This window comes from Amphibalanus amphitrite, unplaced genomic scaffold (genome assembly GCF_019059575.1).
Source record: "Amphibalanus amphitrite isolate SeventyFive unplaced genomic scaffold, NRLGWU_Aamphi_draft 001717F_arrow, whole genome shotgun sequence".
Classification (NCBI taxonomy): Eukaryota; Metazoa; Arthropoda; class Thecostraca; order Balanomorpha; family Balanidae; genus Amphibalanus; species Amphibalanus amphitrite.
Window position 1 is genome coordinate 51,815 of NW_024883210.1, and position 26,588 is coordinate 78,402.

Here is a 26,588-nt window from a genome sequence, read left to right on the forward strand (position 1 = left end):
GTGGCACATTATGGACAAATACCATTTTCTCCAGCGATTTTTCCACCTTGTTTTTGATCAATTAGCTTTTCACAATTTTTCCATGAGAGGCGGTACATTTCCCTTGCCAATAGGCATTGTTTTAACACTCTCAGTCTGACGGTCACGTGAAAATAAAATAAAATCCAAAATCCGTCCGAAACGTCAATTTTTCAAACAAAAGCGCCCTCACGGGTGCACGTGGCGCGTGCCACCCCTGCACCGCACACTATTCGATTGCCCGTTCGATTCTCTACACGATGCTGTTTTCCCCGTGCCGATCGGGCGCACGGCTACCGAGATATTGCACGGGGAACGGACCCGTGTCGGGCAAATTTAGCCATTTTCGCCCGTTTTTGCCAGCCGATTTATACATGTAAAGTCTATGACGCGAATTTGCACTTTTTGGGCACGCGCCACGCGCTCGCTATCGATCCGATCGAGCCGAGACCGCTCAAAGGCACGTTGTCCATCCTTGTTCTATAACTTGCGCAAATTTCAGCGCGGTAGGTGCAACGGTGTGACCTGTATCCCGCGCTACGTAGCACCATGTCGCGACCTCGGTTACAGACAGAAACTACGCCCTCCTCAAATAGTAATATAGACAAGCGGCTGCGCCACTTGCTTTGCTGCGTGGTAGGAAAAATTGCGGCACCAGCCAATTTGCTTTCGAATGGTGTTTGATTCATGTCGATGTGTCGTCTAGAACTATAGATATGGACGGAAATGTGAAGAGAATTTAAAAAACTGTTCTGAGGGCGTTGTTGGATGAAATTTGGGTGATACGGGGTCAAGACGGGTCAAAGGGGTCAGCCCCGGTCACTTTGGGTCAGGCCAGGTCACATAGGTCACCTCTCGTCCGCTGGGATCAGCCCGGGCCACTGTTCTGCTTTTGTCTCCACCACTACCCCTACCCCTACCACTACCCCTACCACTACCCCTACCCTACCACTACCCCTACCCCTGTCCCCTACCACTAGGAAAAATTGCGGCACCAGCCAATTTGCTTTCGAATGGTGTTTGATTCATGTCGATGTGTCGTCTAGAACTATAGATATGGACGGAAATGTGAAGAGAATTTAAAAAACTGTTCTGAGGGCGTTGTTGGATGACTTAAGCGATTTGGTGCTAACCTATCTGCGAGAGGCTCTGCAGGCGCACAGCCACCAGACCGTGATGTGCTGAGCGCCGACCAGCTCAACGAGTATTTTGCCGGTGTCGGCGCTCGTGTGGCAGCTGAGGCCGCGCGGGCCGCGCAGGGGACCGAGACCCCCGCTGCCGGCCCGCGGCCTCCCAGGGTATGTGCGAGCGCCTTCGCCCCTCAATGCATAACGCTGCCAGACCTGATTCTGACCATCAGCCGGCTGAGTGCGTCGAGGGCTGTTGGGGTTGATGGCATTCCGATCGCTGCGATCAGAAGCTGTCTCCCTGCAGTCGGTCCGCCCATCCTTCACCTAATCAACTCATCCATATCCACCCTTACCTTCCCTGACGCATGGAAAGTTGCCATCGTCACACCAATCCACAAATCCGGTGACCCCAACCAGCCTGGCAACTACCGCCCCATATCCATCCTCCCATCTCTCTCCAAAATCCTTGAAAAGGTTGTGTGCTCTCAGCTCACCTCCTACCTCATCACTAACCACATCCTCTCCCCATCCCAGTATGCCTACCGCCCATCCCACTCCACTGAAGATGCCATACTCGACATTGTCGAATGGGCGGCTCGCAGGGTCGACGGTGGTGACATTGCCGCGGTGACGTCAGTCGACCTGAGCAAGGCATTCGACAGTGTCGACCACTCGATGCTTCTGAACAAGCTCGAGTGGTATGGCATCTCATCCCGCTGGTTCAGCAGCTACCTCTCTGGCCGTTCCCAACTCATCCGCTCCTCAACGGCCCTCCCACTCTCCCACGGTGTTCCCCAGGGGTCCATCGTGGGTCCCATCCTCTTCCTCATCTTCGTCAACGACCTTACCTGCTTCCTCCCCCATGGCCGACTCATATCCTACGCGGATGACACCCAAATCCTGGACTCAGCACCCTCCAATCCCACTGGCATCCAAGTGCTGAAGTCCCGGGCCGAGGAGAACATTCAGCAACTTCAACGCTGGTTTAGCTTAAACAGTTTAAAAATGAATGGAGAGAAGACCTGCTTCACTCTTCTTGGCACTCAAAATTCAGTTGATAAAGTCAAAAACTTCACCCTTAACGTAGATGATGCAACTATTCGGCCAACAAAACACATCAAGGTGCTGGGTGTTCTCCTCGACCAAACCCTGAGCTGGGAGCCACATATATCCTCTATCGTTCGGCGGTCAAATGGAATCCTTATATCACTGTTCAAAATTCGCCATCACCTCTCCCCTGACATCCTTAAAATCCTCGTTCAAACCCACGTTTTCCCCCACCTCCAGTACTGCTCGTCAGTCTGGGGTGGTGCCTCCAAATCCCGTCTGCACCGGCTGCAGAGGACCATCCATCTCGCTGTACGGCTCGTCTCTGGTCTCCGCAAATTCGACCACATCACCCCCGCCCTCGGCGCGCTCGGCTGGCCCGGCATTGGTGAGGTCATCGCACGCCGTGACGCGGTGAACGTGCAACGCGCCTTGTACGCCGCCGGCGCCCCTGACTCGCTGCGGTCCATGTTTCGCCCGCGTGCCGCCGTCTCCAATAGAGTCACGCGGGCCACGGCTGCGGGCGCAGCTGTGCTCGACCTGCCGCGGGTTCGACTGGCGGCAACCAGGCGGCTGTTTTCGTATAGAGCCGCCGCTGCATGGAACGGCCTGCCGCCGGAGGTGAAGGCGACTGGTTCCAGGAGACAGCTGGTGCAGCACTTTAGATAGTGACTGACAAGTGACATGACTGATTTTAGATATTTTATGTATGCTTTTGCGGGTGTTGCTTTATATTGACGTGTATATTGTATGTATGTATATGTGTGTGTGTGGGTGTGTGTACCTATCATGTATTGACTGGGCCGTAATAGCCACTTGTGGACAAGCCCTAAATAAACGAAACGAAACCCCTACCACTACCCCTACCACTACCCCTACCACTACCCCTACCACTACCCCTACCACTACCCCTACCCCTACCACTACATCTACCCCTACCACTACTACTACCCATACCACTACCCCTACCACTACCCCTACCACTACCCCTACCACTACCCCTACCACTACCCTTACCACTACACTACCCCTACCACTACCCCTACCACTACCCCTACCCCTACTCCTACCAACACCGCTGGGTCATGTCAGGTCACAGAATAATTCGTGCCATTCCATTGCCCTTACTCGATTTTGTCGGAAATGGCGCTTTGTGGCAAATGTGGCGCATTGCGGCAAATGCGGCGCATCTGTACCTGTTGTTTGAGCATGCATCTTTGCACCAAATTGCACCCACATCGGACCATATTTGACAAAACTGTGCGATTTGTGGCAAAAATGACGCCCTGAGACAAATGTGACGCATTGCGGCAAACGCGGTGCATTTGTATACTCGTATCACAAACTGTTTCCATTGAACGAAAATCAACACGTTCTCTCGCCACTTTTCATTCAAATTAATAACTTTCCGATCCGCCAATGCGAGGCACTCGCCACCGATCGGCATGCATTTAGTCCACAAAGTTTGTCGACCCCGGCTCTCAATGAAGATCTACGAACCGATCAAAATTTCATTGGCGTTCTTCCGGCGCCCGCCACGCGCGAACCGTGCACCCCAGCGAGCCGAAACCTAGAAAAGGCGCTGACCCGTTCTGTCACCTATAAGGTGTGCAAATTTCAACCCCCTACGATATACCGTCTGCCCTGTAGGCGAGTGGAATTGAACCCACTACCCATCCAGGATGATGCGCCTGGATATATTGCAGACGGTGCGAACTGCAATATATTGGGGAGACCAAGTGCGGACAGACAAACAGACGGATCCTGTTCAAATAGTAAGATAGACAAGCGGCTGCGCCACTTGCTTTGCTGCGTGGTAGGAAAAAATTGCGGCACCAGCCAATTTGCTTTCGAATGGTGTTCGATTCAAATCGATGTGTCGTCTAGAAGCATAGATATGGACGGAAATGTGAAGAGAATTTAAAAAAGAACTGTTCTGAGGGCGTTGTTGGATGAAATTTAGGTCATACGGGGTCAAGACGGGTCAAAGGGGTCAGCCCCGGTCGCTCTGGGTCAGGCCAGGTCACATGGTCACCTCTCGTCCGCTGGGATCAGCCCGGGCCACTGTTCTGCTTTTGCCTCCACCACTACCCCTACCACTACCCCTACCCCTACCACTACCCCTACCCCTACCACTACCCCTACCACTACCACTACCACTACCCCTACCCCTACCCCTACCACTACATCTACCCCTACCCCTACCACTACTACTACCCATACTCCTACCCCTACCACTACCCCTACCACTACCCCTACTACTACCCCTACCACTACCCCTACCCCTACTACTACTCCTACCACTACCCCTACCCCTACCCCTACCACTACACTACCCCTACCACTACCCCTACCACTACCCCTACCAACACCGCTGGGTCATGTCAGGTCACATAATAATTCGTGCCATTCCATTGCCCTTACTCGATTTTGTCGGAAATGGCGCTTTGTGACAAATGTGGCGCATTGCGGCAAACGTGGCGCATTTTCACCCGGTGATTGACCATGCATCTTTGCACCAAATTGCACCCATATCGGACCATATTTGACAAAACTGTGCGATTTGCGGCAAAAATGACGCCTTGTGAACAATGTGACGCATTGCGGCAAACGCGGTGCAGTTGTTAATTCCTATCACAAACTGTTCCCACTGAACGAAAATCCACACATTCTCTCGCCACTTTTTATTCAAATTAAAACTTGCCCATCCGCCAGTGCGAGGCACCCGCCACCGATCGGCATGCATTTAGCTCACAAAGTTTGTCGACCCCGGCTCTCAATGAAGATATAAGAACCAATCAAAATTTCATTGGCGTTCTTCCAGCGCGCCCCACGCGCGAACCGTGCACCCCAGCGAGCCGAAACCTAGAAAAGGCGCTGACCCGCTCTGTCACCTAGAAGGTGTGCAAATTTCAACCCCCTACGAAATACCGTCTGCCCTGTAGGCCGGCTAAATTGAACCCACTACACGGCGTGGCGGACAGACAGACAAACAGACGGATCCTGTTCAAATAGTAGTATAGACAAGCGGCTGCGCCACTTGCTTTGCTGCGTGGTAGGAAAAAATTGCGGCACCAGCCAATTTGCTTTCGAATGGTGTTCGATTCAAATCGATGTGTCGTCTAGAAGCATAGATATGGACGGAAATGTGAAGAGATTTAAAAAAGAACTGCTCTGAGAGCTTTGTTGGGTGAAATTTGGCTGATACGGGGTCAAGACGGGTCAAGGGGTCAGCCCCGGTCACTTTGGGTCAGGCCAGGTCACATAGGTCACCTCTCGTCGGATGGGATCAGCCCGGGCCACTATTCTACTTTTGCCTCCACTACTACCCCTACCACTACCACTACCACTACCCCTACCACTACCACTACCCCTACCCCTACCCCTACCACTACCCCTACCACTACCTCTACCACTACCACTACCCCTACCACTACCTCTACCACTACCACTACCACTACCACTACCCCTACCACTACCCCTACCACTACCCCTACCCCTACCCCTACCCCTACCACTACATCTACCACTACCCCTACCCCTACCACTGCTACTACCCATACTCCTACCCCTACCACTACCCCTACCACTACCCCTACCACTACCTCTACTACTACCCCTACTACTACCCCTACCCCTACTACTACCCCTACCCCTACTACTACCCCTACCACTACCCCTACCCCTACTACTACTCCTACCACTACCCCTACCCCTAACCCTACCACTACCCTACCCTGCCACTACCCCTACCACTACCCCTACCCCTACCCCTACCCCTACCAACACCGCCGGGTCATGTCATGTCACAGAATAATTGGATCCAATCAGTAGGTACTAAAATATCAGACTTAAAGTGTTCCCAGCCCTGCCCCTATTCGTGCCATTCCATTACGCTTAATTGTATTTGTCGGAAATGGCGCTTTGTTGCATATGTGGCGCATTGTGACAAACGCAGCGCATTTTCACCCGGCGATTGAGCATGCATCCTTGCACCAAATTGTACCCATATCGGACCGTATTTGACAAAACTGTGCGAATTGCGACGAAGATGGAGCCTTGGGACAAATGTGGCGCCTTGCGGCAAACGCAGTGCAGTTGTAAATTCCATCACAAACTGTACCCATTTAGCGACAATTAACACATTTTCTCACCACTTTTTATTCAAATTAAAAACTTGCCCATCCGCCAATGCGAGGCACCCGCCACCGATCGGCATGCATTTAGCTCACAAAGTTTGTCGACCCCGGCTCTCAATGAAGATATACGAACCGATCAAAATTTCATTGGCGTTCTTCCGGCGCCCGCCACGCGCGAACCGTGCACCCCAGCGAGTCGGAACCCAGAAAAGGCGCTGACCCGCTCTGTCACCTAGAAGGTGTGCAAATTTCAACCCCTACGTCGTACCGTCTGCCCTGTAGGCCGGCTAAATTGAACCCACTACACGACGTGGCGGACAGACAAACAAACAGATGGATCCTGTTGAAATAGTAAGATAGACAAGCGGCTGCGCCACTTGCTTTGCTGCGTGCACAGGGGAGCAATGCCGCTTGAACCCTATTGGCCGTAGTGTCTAACGGTGGCGGCCATATTGCGCAGACCAAGAAACGGCTGCCGCCTGTGCTGAGGAATAGGGAATTCGGGACCTCGATTTACGTTTGCGGCCGCCGCATCCGTTACGTTCAAGTTACGTAGATACGGAACCCGGCATCTTACGCAGAATTGAGTGGGGAACACGATCGTATCTTCAGAATTCCTCAAATTTACTCACCGGACCTAGGATGGGGGTTGATTGAACCCACCTCGCTAATGCGCCGCTAATTAAACTAGAATTAAGCGGTAAATTGGTCGTTTGCGACAAAGGATAATGCAGAGTGACTGGTAGGAACCCACTGTAAAGGTCCCGGGTCAACCGGTGACCTCTGAGGTCAGGTCAAGTGATCTAAGGCACGGGTTCGGTTTTTGGTAAATAACTTCGCAAAAAATAGCCGTAGAGCCGCGATTTTGGCATCATCGTGTTCAGCTAGCTCAGGCGCATCGAGTGATATACTTTTTGTTCCGGTCAGGTCAACTTAGGGTGTTGACCTCAGGTCAAGGTCAGGTCAGCACCGCCAGGTCACGAAGTTGGTCGAAAGAGGTCATGTCGCATATCATTCGATTCGGCAGGTCTTCTTGAGTCCATTGGTGGCTTTCCCGACTCGCTAGCTCAATTTGATCGGGAGTTATTGAAGAAAAACTGTGACCCTTGTGACGTCACAAATGACGTCACACAAGGGCAACAATGCAAATATGAAGCATAGAACCTTGCAAGGAGTGCATGAAATCATGATTTTATATGCTTGAGATAGTTTCAGATCATTCTCGGCGCCAAAATAGCAATTTTCATATTTCCCCATTGACTTATAAGGGCTTAACGTATTAGTTCCTTGTATCTGAGAATTTTTTAGGATTTCATCTTATTCTCCACTCAATTCTGCGTAAGATGCCGGGTTCCGTGTCCACATAGCTTGAACGTAACGGATGCAGCGACCGCAAACGTAAATCGAGGTCCCGAATTCCCTATTCCCCAACACAGGCGGCGGCCGCTTCCTGGTCTGCGCAACATGGCGGCACCGTTGGACACCATCTGGCGGCCGATGCGCATTCCACATTATAGAGTTCAGTGGCTGCGTGGTAGGAAAAAATTGCGGCACCAGCCAATTTGCGTTCGAATGGTGTTCGTTTCAAATCGATGTGTCGTCTAGAAGCATAGATATGGACGGAAATGTGAAGAGAATTAAAAAAGAACTGTTCTGAGGGTTTTGTTGGATGAAATTTGGCTGATACGGGGTCTAGAAAGGCCAAGGGAGTCAGCCCCGGTCACTTTGGGTCAGGCCAGGTCACATAGGTCACCTCTCGTCCGATGGGATCAGCCCGGGCCACAATTCTACTTTTGCCTCCACCACTACCCCTACCCCTACCAATACCCCTACCCCTACCCCTACCACTACCCCTACCACTACCCCTACCACTACCCCTACCACTACCCCTACCACTACCCCTACCACTATCCCTACCCATACCACTACCCCTACCCCTACCCCTACCACTACTCCTACCCATACTCCTACCCCTACCACTACCCTACCACTACCCCTACTACTACCCCTACTACTAACCCTACCACTACCCCTACCCCTACTACTACTCGTACCACTACCCCTACCCCTACCTCTACCACTACCCTACCCCTAACACTACCCCTACCCCCAGGCGCGTAACCACAAGTCTGAAGTTACTGGGGACCACATGGAGGGCCGCGAAGACCAAATATTATATTTCAGGAGTCGCCTGAGGGGGGAGAGGGGGCGTTTTTGGCCAGACCTGCCAGTTTTTTTTTGCGCGTGTAAGGAAAACCGCGGCGCGCACCGCCACGAAACTTGGTATAGGTTATGAAACCCCAATTTAGCATCGTCTGTGAAAATTTTTACCCCAGGTCACCTAAGGTCAGGTCACCAGAGGTCAGCTATACCAACAGAAAAATAGCCGGCTGACGCAATTTTTCTTATAAAAAAAACGCTGACGAGTTTCACCAACCAGGCGAAAAATATCCGCCGGTGTGAAAAAAATATCAGCCAGAAAAATAGCCAACGAGTTTCACCAACGGCAAATGCGGCATTAATGAAACGCTAGCCTGGAAGCTAAGCCGTTGACCTTAGGTCAAAGCTGAGAGCATTACTCAGAAAGGCCTTTGAAACAGCTATCGAATGCGCTTTCCCGCAGCACTGCAGCTCTATTGGTTCCTGACTTATGCGCCGATTTGTGAAAAGTTGTCAAAATTGGGAACAAAAGTTCGTGAAAATTTTGCCTTTAGTGACCTCCAGACTCCAGTGACCTCAGACTCCAGTGACCTCAGCGATGACCTGATAAAACATGAGATAGGTAATTCTTGAAAGATACTGTAGTGAGCTCTCTGTTGCTTTTTACCGCGTCTTTCTAGCTTGCTTACTTTCCGAGATAATCTGGTGTGGCCAAAAAGCCCTCAGCCCCAACCCCATGGCGAAATTGGCTGAGGGGCCCACCCGGGCGTTGGCTAAACAAAACGTGCATTGTTTTGTCTTCCGTTGACTACATATTACTCTTCACGTCGATTTAGAGACAATATTTGGCTATTTAAGCAAACTGAGGAGGTCGTCGGTTTTACTGGGTACGGTCCCCAGTAACCCAAAAGTTACTGGGGATCGGTCCCCAGTGTCCCCAGTGGTGGTTACGCGCCTGCCTACCCCTACTCCTACCAACACCGCTGGGTCATATCAGGTCACAGAATAATTGGATCCAATCAGTACTAAAATATCAGACATAAATTGTTCCCAGCCCTGCCCCTATTCGTGCCATTCCATTACGCTTAATTGTATTTGTCGGAAATGGCGCTTTGTGGCATATGTGGCGCATTGCGACAAACGCGGCGCATTTTCACCCGGCGATTGAGCATGCATCCTTGCACCAAATTGTACCCATATCGGACCGTATTTGACAAAACTGTGCGAACTGCGACGAAGATGGAGCCTTGGGACAAATGTGGCGCCTTGCGGCAAACGCGGTGGAGTTGTAAATTCCATCACAAACTGTACCCATTTAGCGACAATTAACACATTTTCTCGCCACTATTTATTCAAATTAAAACTTGCCCATCCGCCAATGCGAGGCACCCGTCGCCGATCGGCATGCATTTAGCTCACAAAGTTTGTCGACCCCGACTCTCAATGAAGATCTACGAACCGATCAAAATTTCATTGGCGTTCTTCCGGCGCGCCCCACGCGCGAACCGTGCACCCCAGCGAGCCGAAACCTAGAAAAGGCACTGACCCGTTCTGTCACCTATAAGGTGTGCAAATTTCAACCCCCTACGATATACCGTCTGCCCTGTAGGCCGGCTAAATTGAACCCACTACACGGCGTGGCGGACAAACAGACAGACAGATGGATCCTGTTCAAATAGTAAGATAGACAAGCGGCTGCGCCACTTGCTTTGCTGCGTGGTAGGAAAAATTGCGGCACCAGCCAATTTGCTTTCGAATGGTGTTTGATTCATGTCGATGTGTCGTCTAGAAGCATAGATATGGACGGAAATGTGAAGAGAATTTAAAAAAGAACTGTTCTGAGGGCGTTGGTGGATGAAATTTGGGTGATACGGGGTAAAGACGGGTCAAAGGGGTCAGCCCCGGTCACTTTGGGTCAGGCCAGGTCACATAGGTCACCTCTCGTCCGCTGGGATCAGCCCGGGCCACTGTTCTGCTTTTGTCTCCACCACTACCCCTACCACTACCCCTACCCTACCACTACCCCTACCCCTACCCCTGTCCCCTACCACTACCCCTACCACTACCCCTACCACTACCCCTACCACTACCCCTACCACTACTACTACCCATACTCCTACCCCTACCACTACCCCTACCACTACCCCTACCACTACCCCTACTACTACCCCTACCACTACCCCTACCCCTACTACTACTCCTACCACTACCCCTACCCCTACCACTACACTACCCCTACCACTACCCCTACCCCTACCCCTACCCCTACCAACACCGCTGGGTCATGTCAGGTCACAGAATAATTCGTGCCATTCCATTGCCCTTACTCGATTTTGTTGGAAATGGCGCTTTGCGGCAAATGTGGCGCATTGCGGCAAATGCGGCGCATCTGTACCTGTTGTTTGAGCATGCATCTTGACACCAAATTGCACCCATATCGGACCATATTTGACAAAACTGTGCGATTTGCGGCAAAAATGACGCCCTGTGACCAATGTGACGCATTGCGGCAAACGCGGTGCATTTGTATACTCGTATCACAAACTGTTTCCATTGAACGAAAATCAACACGTTCTCTCGCTACTTTTCATTCAAATTAACCAGTATAACGCCTTATGGGGCGACTAACGGAGCGAGCGAGAGGGTGGGCCTTGCACGTGCGAAATTTCGAGGGGGTACCTCCAACTGACTTGTGCACGGCACCCTACTAACCGGTCTCTAGCGATGTGCCAAATTTGAGCACAATCGGCCCAGCCGTTCTCGAGATCTGGAAGCGGCACCCTGCACGTGCGCACGTGCAAAATGGGTCCCAACTGACTTGTGCACGACACCCTACTAACTGGTCCCTAACCGTGTACCAAATTTGAGCGCCATCGGTCCAGCCGTTCTCGAGATCTGGAAACGACCCCTGCACGTGCGCACGTGCAGCAGCACCCCAACCTTAACACATGCAGATGAATTATCTGATGGAGACCTAACTGTGTACCGAGTTTCAATTCAATCGGCCCAGCCGTTGTGCCGTTATTGAGGTTGCAATTTTGGGGGTTCTTAAAAAATGTCCAACTTTACCACGCGCCACGTGCGGTAATTGGCAAGAACGCATGGTGGCCATCACACCACAGAACTTTTACGTCCAAGTGACATTCAGTAAAGAAGACCGCTTGTCAATCGGATGTCCCGTTCCTAAGATATTAGCTTTTGAAGAGCGTCCCCACGGCCGGCCGGCCGGCCGGCCGCTCATACTCAGAAATTTCCGTTAACCTAAGGAAAGACTCCGCTCGCTTCGCTCGCTCCGTAATAACTTGCCGATCCGCCAATGCGAGGCACTCGCCGCCGATCGGCATGCATTTAGTCCACAAAGTTTGTCGACCCCGGCTCTCAATGAAGATATACGAACCGATCAAAATTTCATTTGCGCTTTTCCGGCGCGCCCCACGCGCAAACCGTGCACCCCAGCGAGCCGAAACCTAGAAAAGGCACTGACCCGCTCTGTCACCTATAAGGTGTGCAAATTTCAACCCCCTACGACATACCGTCTGCCCTGTAGGCCGGCTAAATTGAACCCACTACACGGCGTGGCGGACAGACAGACAGATGGATCCTGTTCAAATAGTAGTATAGATTAATTGACTTTTGGGGAACGGGTCCAACTGGTTCCCATTCCAGACCGGGTCCGACTGGTGCCTGAAATGTCCAGCCGGGTCTGGTTCGAGTCTGGTTCCCAAAATTTTCATCTTTTGCCACCTCTAATGCTTCGCTAATTTATTGGGGCTCCTTCAGTCATGCGCCGTAATGGCAAGATGCAAGGTTCAGGCACTCAATAGCACAAAAGTGATATTAAATGTGTTTTACTCCCAGCATGATGAATTTCCTAAAGCACTCTGCAAACTTATGCAGATCGTTACCACTTAGCGTTAGTGATGACGGCACTAAGGGTTATATTTCCACAGTAGTGAGTCAGGGCCTCGCCCCTGCTGACACCGCCGGTTAGAGCTATTCTCAGGAGCTCGAACGACCCGGGGCTGACTTTAATTTTGGTGAAGTGGGCCGTCAAAACGCAGTGGTGTCACATACCGGCTGCAGTGGATTGGAAATATTCGCCTTCTGCGCACTGATTGAACTAGTTTGAAGTTTATAAGTCACTGCACGTGGACTATTGGTATCTCTCAGAGGGCAACAGTTTGGCGTAGGTATACAATTTCTTAGTGTCATCACAAATTGTCTTATAATCAAAGGCACAGGGCACTAGACAAGCCTCATCGAACCAAACCATCAATCGTTTCAAGCATACACACCAAACACGTAAACATTGAACCGTTTAACTCCCCGTGATTGTTTTTCGAATTCATCGAGATCACATCTCCAGTACAATGGTCTCCTACTTGGAAAGCCGGAACAGGACCTCTCATTAATGTTGGATAGCTGAGGATCCGCCACAGCTATGCCGTAAGAGGAACGTTCAATACCAGACCACATCTACCTCACCATTGAGCCAATGACCTGCATTCAGAGACCGAACGTAGCATCGTTAGATGTCAGTAGAGCGGGCAATGTGTTATAGAACACCGTGGGTGTCTTAGCTAGGGGTGCCGTCCCCCTAGGTAAGTCATTAGTTCAGTAAAGGTGGCCAACTTTAGCACAGAGTTCCCAGAACCAAATAATACGTTATTAATCCTGATCCGAGGTAGCCTGAGATGCGTCTGGGTATTTATAGCTACACATCCAACGGGGGATGGATGACCAAGATGCCACTGCATTGAAAGAGCATTCATTCGGCTGCACTGTTAAGCTAGCGCTTGAATGAACACAACTGACATCTCCTAACTACGCTAACGCAATAGAGCGCATTGAAGACAAATTGTAAGACGTACGAGACCTGTCAAGAGATCGTCAATTCCCTCAACTACATGGGACGAATAATTCCCTTAACTAAATGCGATGAAGGGCCGTCTTCGTCACAGCCCTGGACCTCACCACAGCTTGCAGGCGAACCGCTCGACAAACCAACCTCAGAGGCTCAGTAAAGCGGCATGCCAATGGAGCAGCGCAGTTTTGTGACGTAGCAAAACAAACATCGAGATGGCTGACTTAGCACGGCATGAACCGCGCCTAAAGTACGGTAAGGCATGGTAGTGGTAAGGTGTGATAAGGCACAGTAATAACGTAAACTTACTGGTAACGAAAACGAACAATGACACGATTTGTCGTACAGCAAGGCAACATGATGCCGTACGGCATGTAAACGTGCGGCACAAAAATAAGACAAGAATTGGCGTCTGTTACCATTACCTGCTACTGCCCCGAAATGGCAAAAATTTGCTTACTGCCATGAAATAAGCATAAAAGTCCACTCAGAACGAACATAACGAAAAACGCTCTACCCTTCAACAAGGCAATTCTACAAAGAGTAACTCTTATCGTCAACTTCACAGTAAATCAAGACACATCACACCATGCAGACCTTTGATGTCTCTGTTACAGCAATTCAACACCCCGCCCTGTCCAAAGGCAGCTGTCGTCCTAGATCAACTGCCGAGCGAGCCGTATTGACCTACTCTCTACGGGATGCGCCGATCCCGGATCCCGCCTTGGCACGAGACCCGGCCAACTTTTAGACACAACTTGCTCTCAAAGCAGCATACCGATCCTATTTACACGGCCGTGGCTATTAAGCAGTGTAAAAAGAAGACTTCAAGCTCAAAGGTTCTTTTTGAAGAAGTTGCTGGAATGTCTTCAACTCTTCACCGAACGGAAAATCAAACAGCAAAGTCTCAATGAAGTTTAGAAAACTGTCCTCAATTCTAAATGCACTATGCTGCGCTTACGGCAAACACAAAACATATACATAAGGCTGATAACTTAACTTCTTAACTTCTCAAGGTCATTCAGTCCACACTGCAAGAGTCCACACTGCCCATTCAAATGGCGTGATCCATGTGTATATGACGTCATCAGAGACAATCCCTACGTCACCACGCCACCGAGTAATAGGGTGATAATGAGATGAGTACCAGCCCCAGCAGCCGTCACCAGACGTCTACTTCCTCTGACTCAGACGGCATTCAACATGCAGCACACAAGCCCATTTGAATACGGACAGGTGCATGAAAATGATGCAATCCAGGGCACCGCGACTTAGCAAACGGAGTAGACATTGGCATGCATCCAAGGCAACAGCAAGGTGAAAACCACTCTAGATGCGCGAGTGCTTGTAGAATGTAGACGCACTGGGCGATACTGTTACTGCAATCACGTTTCGGGTTACGTAACTGACTGATAAAACTCGTGCCTCAAGATTATCTTTATCGCTGAGCAGGGGGTTACCCAATCATAAAACACTTTCCGTTTCAACACAGGAAGTGGTATTTCACGCGCCCTCAAGTACTCATTACAATATTCAACCTGGGCAGGCTCGCTGACATTAAACCTCTGACTTGTTGAGGGTAGGCAGGTTGATCAACGACACGCTTAGTTACGTCAACACCTCCAGACCAACAAATCACCACTTCCCTTCCCGCCGGGGCCCGCCTCCCCGACCCCTCCCCATCAGTCACAGGTTGGCAGAGGGCCAGGGGTGACGCAACGCCGGTCACTGGAGGTCATGGCCCGCGTCACGGTCCGTTACGTCACAGTGAAAACGGACCGCCACTCTGACCTCGTCTAGCACGCTGCCCTTCCGCTGTCAGCAATTCAGTGCTGGCGTCATCACTGCAATGCTGTTAATTGTTTCTGTGTCTTTACCTACGTGTCTCCTACACAGTTTCTACAGCTCAGTTAACCAGCGTCTGCTCACTTTGACAAATCTTCTCTTTCAATGAGCGTCTTTTCTGTTCATTTTATCCCCTTTTCTACCTTTTATTGCTCTTCAAACACCCTCTCTTATCACTAAAACGTCAGTTTACTCGCTCGCCATTTTCACTCTGAAAATTAAGCTAATCTAAACGCTCTTGAGCTCATTCTAGCCATTCTTACCGCTCCTAAGCCCACTCTACCGTCTCTTATACCACGGTTCGTCGGAAGGTCATCTCAGGCTCAAAAGAAACGGTATATACCATTCGAAAGCTGACGGTGAGCTGAATCCAAAAATGTAATTTTTATCAAAATCGATCGATGGCCTTTTTTAAAATTGCGTTTTTGTATAAACTTAATAATCTTTTCTTCAACGGGCTGTCCCGGACATTCTTGAAAACATGAACATGTATTTTTGAGTCCCAGTGAAAGCTGAACGCCAAAAGAACAATATTTAGCGAAGCAATATTTCCAAACATTAATATGCGTCTCCCACAGCCGAAAATAAGGCGCAATCACACAGCTCAGTGTCACGATGGACCAAAGTCAGCCACACAGAAGCGTGAAATGACCCTTATCGACTCGCCGACCGGGGCTTCACTCTACCGTTTATCTGTTCACTCTACCGTTTCTTCTACAAAGCCCACCACTCTCCGTGCCGCCGTCAGCCAGCCACCGTTCGGTCCCATCCTCTGCCCCGCGGCTATACCGCAAAGGTCAAAAGCCGGGCCCGGGGTAACGGTTCGCTGCACGGCTACACATGCGACCGCCACCGCCGCCCCCGCCCCCAGCCCGTCCGGGCCAGTCGCTCGCGCTGCCGCTGCTACCACCGAAGGTCTCGCCAGCCAAAATCGCAGCCGCTGCGACCCTTACCGCGGCTGCTGCAGTGCGAAGCAGTCGTTATAGTTTGCGGTAATAGCTTTCAAGCTTTGTGTAAAGCGGCGAATTGGTCTCAAAATTGACGAATAATCTTAATTCGAGCAATGTCTTCAGAAGAATTAGCTGCAAAATCCAAAAATATCCTGGAGTCCCGGATCTTAGGAGATCTTAGGAGAACATCCTAAGATCCATCACCATCCGCTATCCTGCTTCTAATGCATTTTCACGGACTTGCGTCCTAGAAAGATAAAATTCGCGTCATTCTCATCCTTAATCCTTATCCCTCCCCTCCATCGATATTCTATCCCCTTCACCCCTTCCGTCCTACCCCCATCTATCACGGCCACAGCTTCACTTCAAAGGTCAGACCTGCACCCTACAGCTCGGGTCCCTATAATCAGCTGGCTGTCGGCCCCACAGAGGAGGGAGAAAGGTCGAACCCACAGCGCCCAGAGTCGGTGGCATGCCTCTGTCAGTACAGAATGTCGGGACCGAGTCGAACAGCTGTTGCGCCACTCTGCGTCTCAATGGCGTCACGAACGCACCACAGCCGGTGTCGCTAAGGCTCGCTCTTACAAAGGGACGTGATTGTGAATGGGATTTGGTAGCACTGTCTAAATCTAAGATGTTGTAGCGAGGCAGCAAATTTCACGTGAATGAATGGGTTTTTTCTCAAGCAAATACAGTATTTTTCCACCTGGAAGTACCATACGACCTACAAAGTTCACCAATTTCTCAAAACAATAAGCTCTCCAATTGGGAAGGACAGTGACCTGCTGAAGAGGTCGAAGAGGCGCGAAGGCGTTCACTCACTTGATGGGCTTGCCGCGGATCTCGGACATGATGTTGCCCTCGCCGCCCAGGTACTCGTAGCAGAGCGAAAGGAAGTTGTAGATGACGAACGCTGCAACAGATAGAGACACAGAGTCAGGGTGGTGTTGCAAGGGTCAAGCGAAAGGTTTACACAGAGTGGGACCGTCTATACCCGAGCATGTCCTTTTCATATTGAAAGCAGCTATCAGCTTACACCAATAGCACAAGTTCCAGCGTTTCATTACGATACAATACGTCTGAAATCCACATCCATAACCCATGTCAATCCAAAAGGAATGACAATGTGAATCACATCCCGCGAACCCGCCACCTGACGTTATTTACATGAAATCCACTCCTCACGCGATCTGACCGGTTTACATAACATCGACCTTACAACCGTAGCCTCCCCCCCCCCCCTTGTATCCGGGTCCAGCCCAGCCCAGTCCACCCGCGCCCCGACAGGAAAACTGGCCTCGCTCTGAGCTCCAACCAATGCCAGAATCATCAGACGCCTGCAGACTGCAGAGCTGGACTGAGGCCGGTCAGGGAGCAAAAGACGGCGAGAGAGACGGATAGTCAAAGGTTAAAAGCGGATCAGGGATATACAAAACCGTAAAAGGAGTTCTGTCTAAAACTAATCCGAAATTGAAGATAAATTGCGTAGTGCTCTGGCGATGAGCATGGCTAGACATTGATGTTTGAAGAATGCGACGATTTATTCGATAAATTGAACAGTCCCGTCCGTATGCCACTTTCTGTTCACAATATATTCCTTCCTTTTTCACCATTTCAGCCAATTCCGATAGTTCCTAACCTCCACTATCAAGTTGACACGAGATACGCGTTATCACCTTACAGCCCTGCCCGCCGGGCGATATCTCGCTAAAACGCCACGGTCATGGGACCGTGGGCACATAGACCTTATTGACGCGGCCTATCAGTGCCATTTCCACCAATCAAAGCTCAGGACAGCCGCCAGTCACGCAGGTATGCGAGCCGGTCATATTCGCCAGTGACGTCATTAGTCGTTAGTGACGTCACTGGTGGTTATCTTTTAAAGGCGAACGGCTAGTCGCATTTGCAATGGCGAATATGAAGGAAAGCAGGTAGGGCGGGGAACTAACACGGACGCACCACATAATGGGTCTTCAACAATGGGCGACAGAATAATAGGGGATCCACTATCCAGGACGTTTTTCGTACAAAATGGACAAGCATTACGATGAATGTGCGCCAGGTTCAAAACTTACTTGGCTTAATTGTGTACTGCACACACGACAAATGCGCTGTGTGTCAAAGGTACCATTCAACTGTGTCAATGGTACCTTAAGACACACATAAATACACCTATACCGATCCCATGACTGGGAGGGCAGGGCAGGTGAAACAGGTCATTCGAAGAACAGAGGCCCATTGTGACACTGGGCCATCACGTGCGGCGGACCCCACACCGTGAGCTGAAGAGGCTGCGAGGCGCCTGGGAGTGGATAACGTATAAAATAGGAGCGGCCTTGTAGCCTGTAAATGGAAATAAACCTAATAAAAGGGGGAAATGGAACCGACAACAGGAAACGAAAACGGAAACAGTTCAGTCTCTAGTATTCAGTAGGTAGCACATATTACATTAGCACCATAACAAAGGTCTATAGCTGCATAAGGGCCGTTAGTAAGGTTACTATTCTGTTCACTCTCACTCATAATAATGCAGGAACTAACGCGTAACGCCTGCAGCTTGGCAAACAACTCCACCAAGGTCGATGTGATGATGAAGGTCAAGGCGAACTGCAACAGCTAGACGCAGCCGTACAAGTGGCAAAAACCGTACCTCGGGTCCGCGTCTGCTCAAGACAGCGCTGTGGAGAGAGATAGGTGACTATTGCGAGATCGCGGGCTGATAAGTCATTCGGCGCAATATTTGATAGCCTTCAGACAGCACACGTAGTCAGACGTCAGTGTGTGAAATACAGAGATGCGTTGCTGAACTGTCGAAGGTGAATTGGCTACAAGTAACGGATTTAATAAATTCTAGCCCCTTGTATTGATTTATTATAAGTTGTCTGTACCTTAGAAATGTTCAACTACTTACTCATAATTGCTCCATGTCTATTAGGTACCGACATCGAATTATTCTATCGATATTTCCGATAGTGTTGCAAGTCTCACAAACCTAATCCCTCAGTCTCGTACCGACCACCCCCCCACCCCCACCCCCAACTCTACCGGTCACCAGAACCGGTCCATCCCACGGCTGTCGGGGCGGTGACCGATTAACCCCCCCCCCCCCCTCCCCTGCCCCTCCCCCTCACTTTCCCCACTGTTCTGGTGACCGTGGCCCGGTCAGTGGCCAGCCACTCCCACACACGGAGCCGGGTCAGCGACTGTCATATGCGACTGTCATAAGTCTGTCATATGCGGCTAGACTAGACAAAGCACGGGAACTCTAAAAATAGAACACTTCCGAGCTGAGAATTTCTCAAAAACTGAGTATGTTCCCCTCAGATTTACATCCGCTTCCCTCGGATGTCCGTAATAGCATTCTCCATGAGATTCCTTCAACCTATCACTTCATGGAACCCACTCAACCCAGCGCCAGTAACCTTGCCCTGATTCAGCCATACCAACACCTTCGTGTAGCCCACGTCTGCCTCCCCTCGGCTGGCACCAGTAGAACCGCCCAGTCACTGAAGTCAATCTCCTTCACGCCACACAGCAGGGAGCTCACGAAACAACAGGATGACTGGGAGAAACGGCTCGAAAACGGCTCGCAGCGGGCGTTCAGTGCTGCAGTAACAGCCCAGAGCTGCGGCGGATAAGAGAAGGAAAGGAATGCAAAGGCAGGAAAGGCAAAGAGAAAGAATCGGATGGCGGAGATAGGAAATAGTTTCACATCTTGTAGAAAAGGAAATAAAACACATAATAGTTGAGTGTCACGCTGTCTAGCGGCCTTTGATGGTGTGGCTAATGCCACTGAGAAATGAAATTCCAGAACAAATCGATGGTTTGAATCAACCAGGCCATAGTTTTAGCCTCTGTAATTAGCACAACAACTGGATTATCTCCGAAACACCTAAACCCAACAACTTTAGTGCCGCTAATACCACCCAATTCATCACCGTTTACTCCAAAAATATCACCCATTTAATTAATGAACACTACGATTCCATCGCGCCAACTTAATCGCCCTATCACCTATCAGAAACGCAGCGGCGACCATTGAAATCACCCTCCCCGCGAGGTGACCTGGGGTTCAGGGGTCCGTGGATACAGTGCAGGTGGGTTCGTGAAGACGAGTCCGTGGATACTGGACGCTGGCCCGTGGACAATGGACAATGGATAATGGTCCGTGGACGGTGGACACTCGTCTTTGGACATTGTGGTCTCCGTGGACACTGGGCACTGGTAATTCCGTACACAGTGAACATTGGTCTGTGGACATTGGTCCGTGGACAATGGACACTTCTCCGTGGACACTGGTGGGTCCGTGGACACTGGTGGGTCCGTGTGGACACTGGCCCCCTGTCCAGGTGACGCCGCCGCCGGGTAGCGCGATCGATACAGAGAGCCGGCCATCGGCAGGCAGCTCTGGCGTCGGACGGCTCCGGCTCCGGATCCGGACGAATCCGGCGGCCGGTAGGGCTCCTAGGCAGCTGTCAGAGAGCTGATGCTGCAGACAGAGCTGCTGAGACAGAGACAGAGCTGGTGCCGCAGACAGAGCTGCTGTCAGCTGCGGCTGCCCAGCGGGCTACAGACTCACAGCTCCGGGTAGTAAACCATACGCCGGGCGTGAGACAAAGCTCAGTCCAGACGTCACTCAGACACTCAGCGTAAAGGAGGTGCCAGGCAAAGCTCAGATACAGCTGTGGCTGAGTGAGCTGACAAAGACACAGACAGGCTGGGCGTCAGACGCCCGAATCAAGGCGCCAGCCCACGGCTCCCATATTTTGATATCTCTTGGATACCGTTTCAACCCAACAAACCTCACAAAAGTCAATCTTCCGTCCCAGCCTCAGACTCTCAATTTTTCTGCACCTGTCTGGTAAGGAGACCAGTCATGAAAACATTTTGTGGAACGGTCTTTTAACGGAAACAAACCCAGCCAGGGCTCATCTACAACTCTGCTCTAGTAATTTACTGTAAGTATTATCGAGTTCTCGTCTTTGCAGCTGGGGTTTCTCAGCCCAGTTTAATTGACCGACAGAAAGAAGCACGCACGAATCCCTCACACACCGGACGAGGGCAGTCGACGTGCGCCGCTTTCCGTCACGCACGCGCCGCCACTGCCGCCGCCGCGCCGCCACCTCGCGTGGGAGCGGCACAGGTCTAGTAGCGTTTGGATCGACCGGCAGCGGCACATACGCGTAACTAGCACGTGTAGTGATCATGTGCAGCGTGTTAGGCACGTAACTATATAGATCACGTAAATAGAACAACAGGGTGGGAAAAGGGCGGCGAGGTCAGCTATCCGGAACGCGAGGTTGGCAAATAAAAGTAAGCAAATAACAGGGAAGTAATGCTGAATCGGAAGCCTTCGATCTTACGTTCAGGACCTGTCTGCCCATGTGTATTTCGTTTCCATGGCCCAAATGGCGCGGTGGGCGGTGCAACATAGGAACACTGTAGCTAGGCTACACGAATGATTTTATCCATGACGATTTGGCGTTGCTTTCCACCCAAACTTTTCACTATTAGGGCCAAAACATTCAGTAACTAAACAGTTACTATTCTAGACTATCTCGCAAATCGTTATCATCCTTATTCCCGGCAAACTGAGGTGAACGCCACCCACCCAACTGTGATACCGGCCTGCTGGACACCACGGGGAGGGATGTCCCCAACGACTGAACTGCGCTTCCGAGGGATGTCACCGGTTTTCCGGTGAACGATACGAGGCCCGCTGTGGTTTTTGGCAGGCAGTTTCGACGGAAAGTGTGGGGGGGGGGCAGGAAGGGGGGACAGATCGACCTCCAACACACTCCGGTCAATTCGAGTTGTCGCCCACACAAGTACGTTTACAAGGAGTTATGGTCGGGAATCGAGGTAGTGTCCCTGGAAATGCTGCAGTGTTATTTCAGGAGCATGTGCTTTCAGAACTCAGTACTATCTACAGAGGCTCGGAGCTATGTGGGTGAGGCTATAGCGTGGAAATAAAAACGTCAATGATAAGCACGAAAAGAGCGTATAGTCCCTACTCGCCCGTCAGCTCACATGACTCAACTCAGTCTAGTACAAACAAACCCGCATGACCCACCGGCTAGACCGGATGGCCTGTGTCTCGTCTATGGCAAGGCTGCGTGCCTCACATGACTGTCCGATCAGACCCCGGTATCTGCAGACCACGCTACGGCCTCGATCAAGGCGCACCAGCCCGACAAGTGAGGCTAATGTTAGCTGTTCCAACTTGTCCGGTCAGCATCCGTTTAACAGAGAAAAAACGAGAGCTTACAACGAATCGAACTCTTGTCATAATGCATAATTAAATAAAGCATATAAGGTAGTTACTATGCAGTTTCCATCCTCTCCAGGGCCTGAAGAGATAGTGATGACATTATGTAAGCTGCAAGTTCGACGTTGAATTTCCCGCAGACCAGACGCAAGGCCACAAATTTTACAGCAAAACAACTGCGAAACAGCCGGGTGTTTTCCCCAAAGTCGTGGCTGCTGAGCAGATATTGTGTATCCAACGAGATATTGTGCTGAGGCCAAAGCGCTCCGAGGAACACTCGAGCAGATAAAAGAATCACAAGCTGTTCAATATTGAACTCCATATCCCCTACTCCCCGAGATCAAACGTCGAAACAAACTGGGTTATCCATTTGTTGCAAGTGTCACATTACAAATGGGATAGGGAACATGCTCAAAGCTGACTAGAGCAAAACCCTTTCTGTACTCAGCATCATGTATCTGATGAGTGTCCTTGGTTAACAGCAGCCTTGATTCTTCAAACAGCACCACCCATCCCACCATTGCCCTGCTCTAACTGCCCGCCTGCAAAACACCCAACCATCCCTCCAATACAGCGCCATGACCCGTTGACGCCGCCACACCCCCGCTTACGTCATGATTTCGTCATGATGACGTCACGCCGCCCACGCGGTGCCTCGCTCCCGCCTGGTTGGATGACTGGGCCGTCCGACCTGCTCCGACCCAAAGGCCGAGGCCCGACAAAGAGGTTACCGTTGCGCCACCATTGGCCAATGCTCTCAGTTCAAGTCGCTCACCAGATACCAAGTTAGAACCATGGAGAGGGATATCAGAGTTTTATGTCATTCGTCAGACAAAAGGAGAGAGATATTTCCTTCAATCTCTTTCCCCCTGAGACGGCTAAACACTGAGCTGCAAGATGTGGGCCGCTGCAGCGCTTTGTAACAGCGAACTCAAGGTCTCGCCGGGTGCGGGGTGGAGCCCTACAGTGGATTTCATAACGACCGATCGACGAGTCACGAGTCACGAACAGTCGTTCACGAACGACATTCATATATCACGAACTGGCAGGCAGCGTTTAAGGTCCATAGCACATAAGTAGCGTACGTAAGCCGACAAATTGCAGCAAGCTACCGATAGCGTTTACCAGACGAGCCTCAGCTAAGATCCTGACAACATAAGGGTATCTTTCTGGGTCATTTCTCTCCAATAGGCATCGAGCGCACGTCTTCCATGAATTTAGCCACTCAGTCGTCCAGCTCACAGGATAACATTTGGCCACTGAAATGTCGCCAGGAAATCAATTTCACCAGGCAGCTAACAGCTCCATACATCTGCATCTAACCTTCTACTATCCTTTCTAGTCGCCGGTGAAACTTCATGATTTCTACGATCGTCTACCCGCCAACTAGCATCACACCTTCAGCTTATCAACCTACCTTCTCTTTGCCTCACTATATTCAGCCGGGCAATTTGTCTTCTGTCTGCGCATCCACGTTCAGTGGAGCAGTCAGCCTTTGTCTACCCTTCTATGCTCAGTACAGCAATCATGTACAGTTCAGATACCTTCTACCTTCAGTCCAGTCATGTACCCTTGTCTATCCCTCTACCTTCTGCCCACCGTTCTACCTTCCCTCTGCCCCAGCCCCGACACCTATCCGGTCTGATCCGGTTGCCCACCACCGACCTCCCAGCGGCGTCAGAGCAGAGCAGAGCAGCGTTTCATTAGCGTCGTACAGAGACGCCGCGGCCGTCGGGGACGGTCGATCGCCCCGCCGGCCACGACGGTCCCAGAGGGGGGGGGGGGGCGCGTCCCAGTCCCGTGGGAGGTGGGGGTAGGGGGAGGGAAGCTGATGGTCTAGCCAGACGGAGCTGGGAGCTCACTGGAATGGACCCCCGGGGGACCGGCACAGACGGTCAGTCAAGGTGGTGCGAGGATGTGAGAGGTGGGAGGGAGTAAGGGAGGTAACGGAGAGGTAAAGAAGAGGAAATAGATTGATGGAAAGGAAATGCAGCCATCAGGTAATTGCGTGAACAAAGAAAATAAAAAAACAGGTGCAATAAAAAAGAAAATAGAAAACCCAGCCTAGCAGATCTTGAGAAGGAACAAAGACATGTGAATGGAACGCCCATCTCTGTTTATTAGAGGAATATAACAAGATGAATAGAAAAATCGTCATTATATGGCAAACGTATCTGACAGCAATCCTGTGCACAAACAGTGAAAAGGCCTCGCTATGAACATAAAGTGCGACCCATCCAGCACCACCAAACTAAACATCCAGCAGGGTTCGGGAATTTCCCCAGTCCGGTTATGTCCAGCGTGCAGCGCTGTCGGTCTCCAAACGCCAACGCAGCAGCCGGTCATTCCGCCCCAGACTCGGCGAACCAAACCAGTTTGACCGCAGCATTCCTCCGAGCTCCCGGCGAACGAGGAAAATACTCTCGGCACCGTGAATATTGCATCACACGGCCCGGACACTATTCCTGTAGGAGACACAAAGCGACGCTGGGCCATACCAATGCCGCAGGGCTCAGGAGAACACCGAGTTCTACAACTTGGAGAGAAATGAGTCACGGCAAATCGGAGCCAGCAAAGTCGTCATGCAAAGTAAGGCGTTATGTGAAGAGGATGCATCGCTTGCCATTCACGACGCCTTCGAGTCACGGATCATGAAACCAAGATCATCAACTCACGGCCATTCACGGTAACCACGACAAATCACGACACCTCACGGCATGGCACGTCACATCACGGCGCGGGGCGGTGAACCGTCCAAGGTTTTTCCCACGGTAGCCCCCTGGAGGCGACTCCACGAGCTGTGCAGCGCTCGTAGCCATGGTTATCCACGCCGTGTGGCGCGGGTTAGGCTCACACCCTGCGCCCGTTCTCGTGATAGGTAAAATGGCACAGAGCCTGATATCAGTTATAGCCCACTGCGCAGAATGGCCAATGGCGCAGACATAGAAAGTAAGCCAGGAGGAACAGGCGACCAAGAACCTTCCTTACTCTAAACCCTATACACCTTTGATAAGCTGCATAGCTGCAATATAACGCCAGTTTTCCCTTCGCCACACATTTCCGTAACGCCCGCTTGTTTTTGGCACCATGCCAGCACCGTGCGCGTGCACTCGGCACGTGCAAAAATAGCCCCCGATCTATCCAGCTCAGTCGCAGCCAGCATCTGCGGCAGATTTCCCCGGAGAACGCGCGGCCCCGCGGCCCATGACAGGCTTCTCCTACCTTTTTTCATTATGCCAAGCCACGCCGGCGCGGTGCGGCGAAAAGGACCAGATGTCACAAGGTTGTGACGTCACTGACCGGACGATAACTAGAGGTCGAAGGTCAATCAGACCATGATTGGCGCAGTTTCCGCCATAGCGACTGGTGACCGAGAGAGCCACGTCGCTATCACAGAGACGAGTGGCGATAATCGAATAAAAGCCAGAAAAGGTCGCTGCTTTGGAGTGGTCCGTGAGCTTACTGCAAATTTTCAGAGTAGGTAATAGTTCTTTCCATAGCGTCGCTGGACAAGCTAGACAAACAGTAACTTAGAATAAATACTGCACAAATAATATCGATGCATAAATGTTCAGAATTTTCGGACAAAATCGGCCATATGAGTAAAAGGATGTTGGTCACGAAGCTAAAAAAGCATACTTGGCTCTATCTCTAGCCATGAAATTTCAGACGCAATTCTACCACCTACGCCCTACCCTCCCACTCCGGTGCCCCACTTCGCAGTTCGCACAACAAAGACCTCAGCCGCCGCCGCCGCAGCCGGTGAACCAACAGGAAGTTGATACAGACCGCAGCGTGGCACCCAACACAACGATACCGCGGGCCAACGCTCCAAGTCACCGGCTCACACGTTAGCCGGGGTGGCGGCGGCAGCGGCGGCGGCGGCGGGAAAGCTTGCATGGTGTGGTAAGGAGACATGAAGTTGAGTGAATGCCATCATGGGTCGCGAAAGGCACGGAGTCGATGGATACAGGAAGAATGGAAGAAAGCAAAAGAGAGCTGAATGCTCCATACAAAAGTGAATAAAAACGAAAGCTGACTTCTTAGAGTGTTGCATGTAAAAAGAGATTAAAATGGTAAGAGAACCATACCGCAGCTAAGGACAGAAAGAAGGAGCCGGTGGAAAGAGTAACAGCTGACTAGCGCCGACCGCCGCCGTATCGATTT

At 51.1% G+C, this 26,588-nt stretch overlaps 1 protein-coding gene across 3 annotated transcripts in view; it reads right to left on the bottom strand.

Moving 5' to 3' along the window:
• Positions 1–26,588, bottom strand: part of LOC122374811 (transmembrane protein 184B-like) — a 42,864-nt gene that overhangs the window by 12,608 nt on the left and 3,668 nt on the right. For all 3 annotated transcript variants that reach the window (XM_043353795.1, XM_043353796.1, XM_043353797.1), the window contains exon 4: positions 16,976–17,066. In XM_043353795.1, coding sequence (XP_043209730.1) covers positions 16,976–17,066 — 91 coding nt within the window. The remainder of the gene's footprint in view (positions 1–16,975; positions 17,067–26,588) is intronic.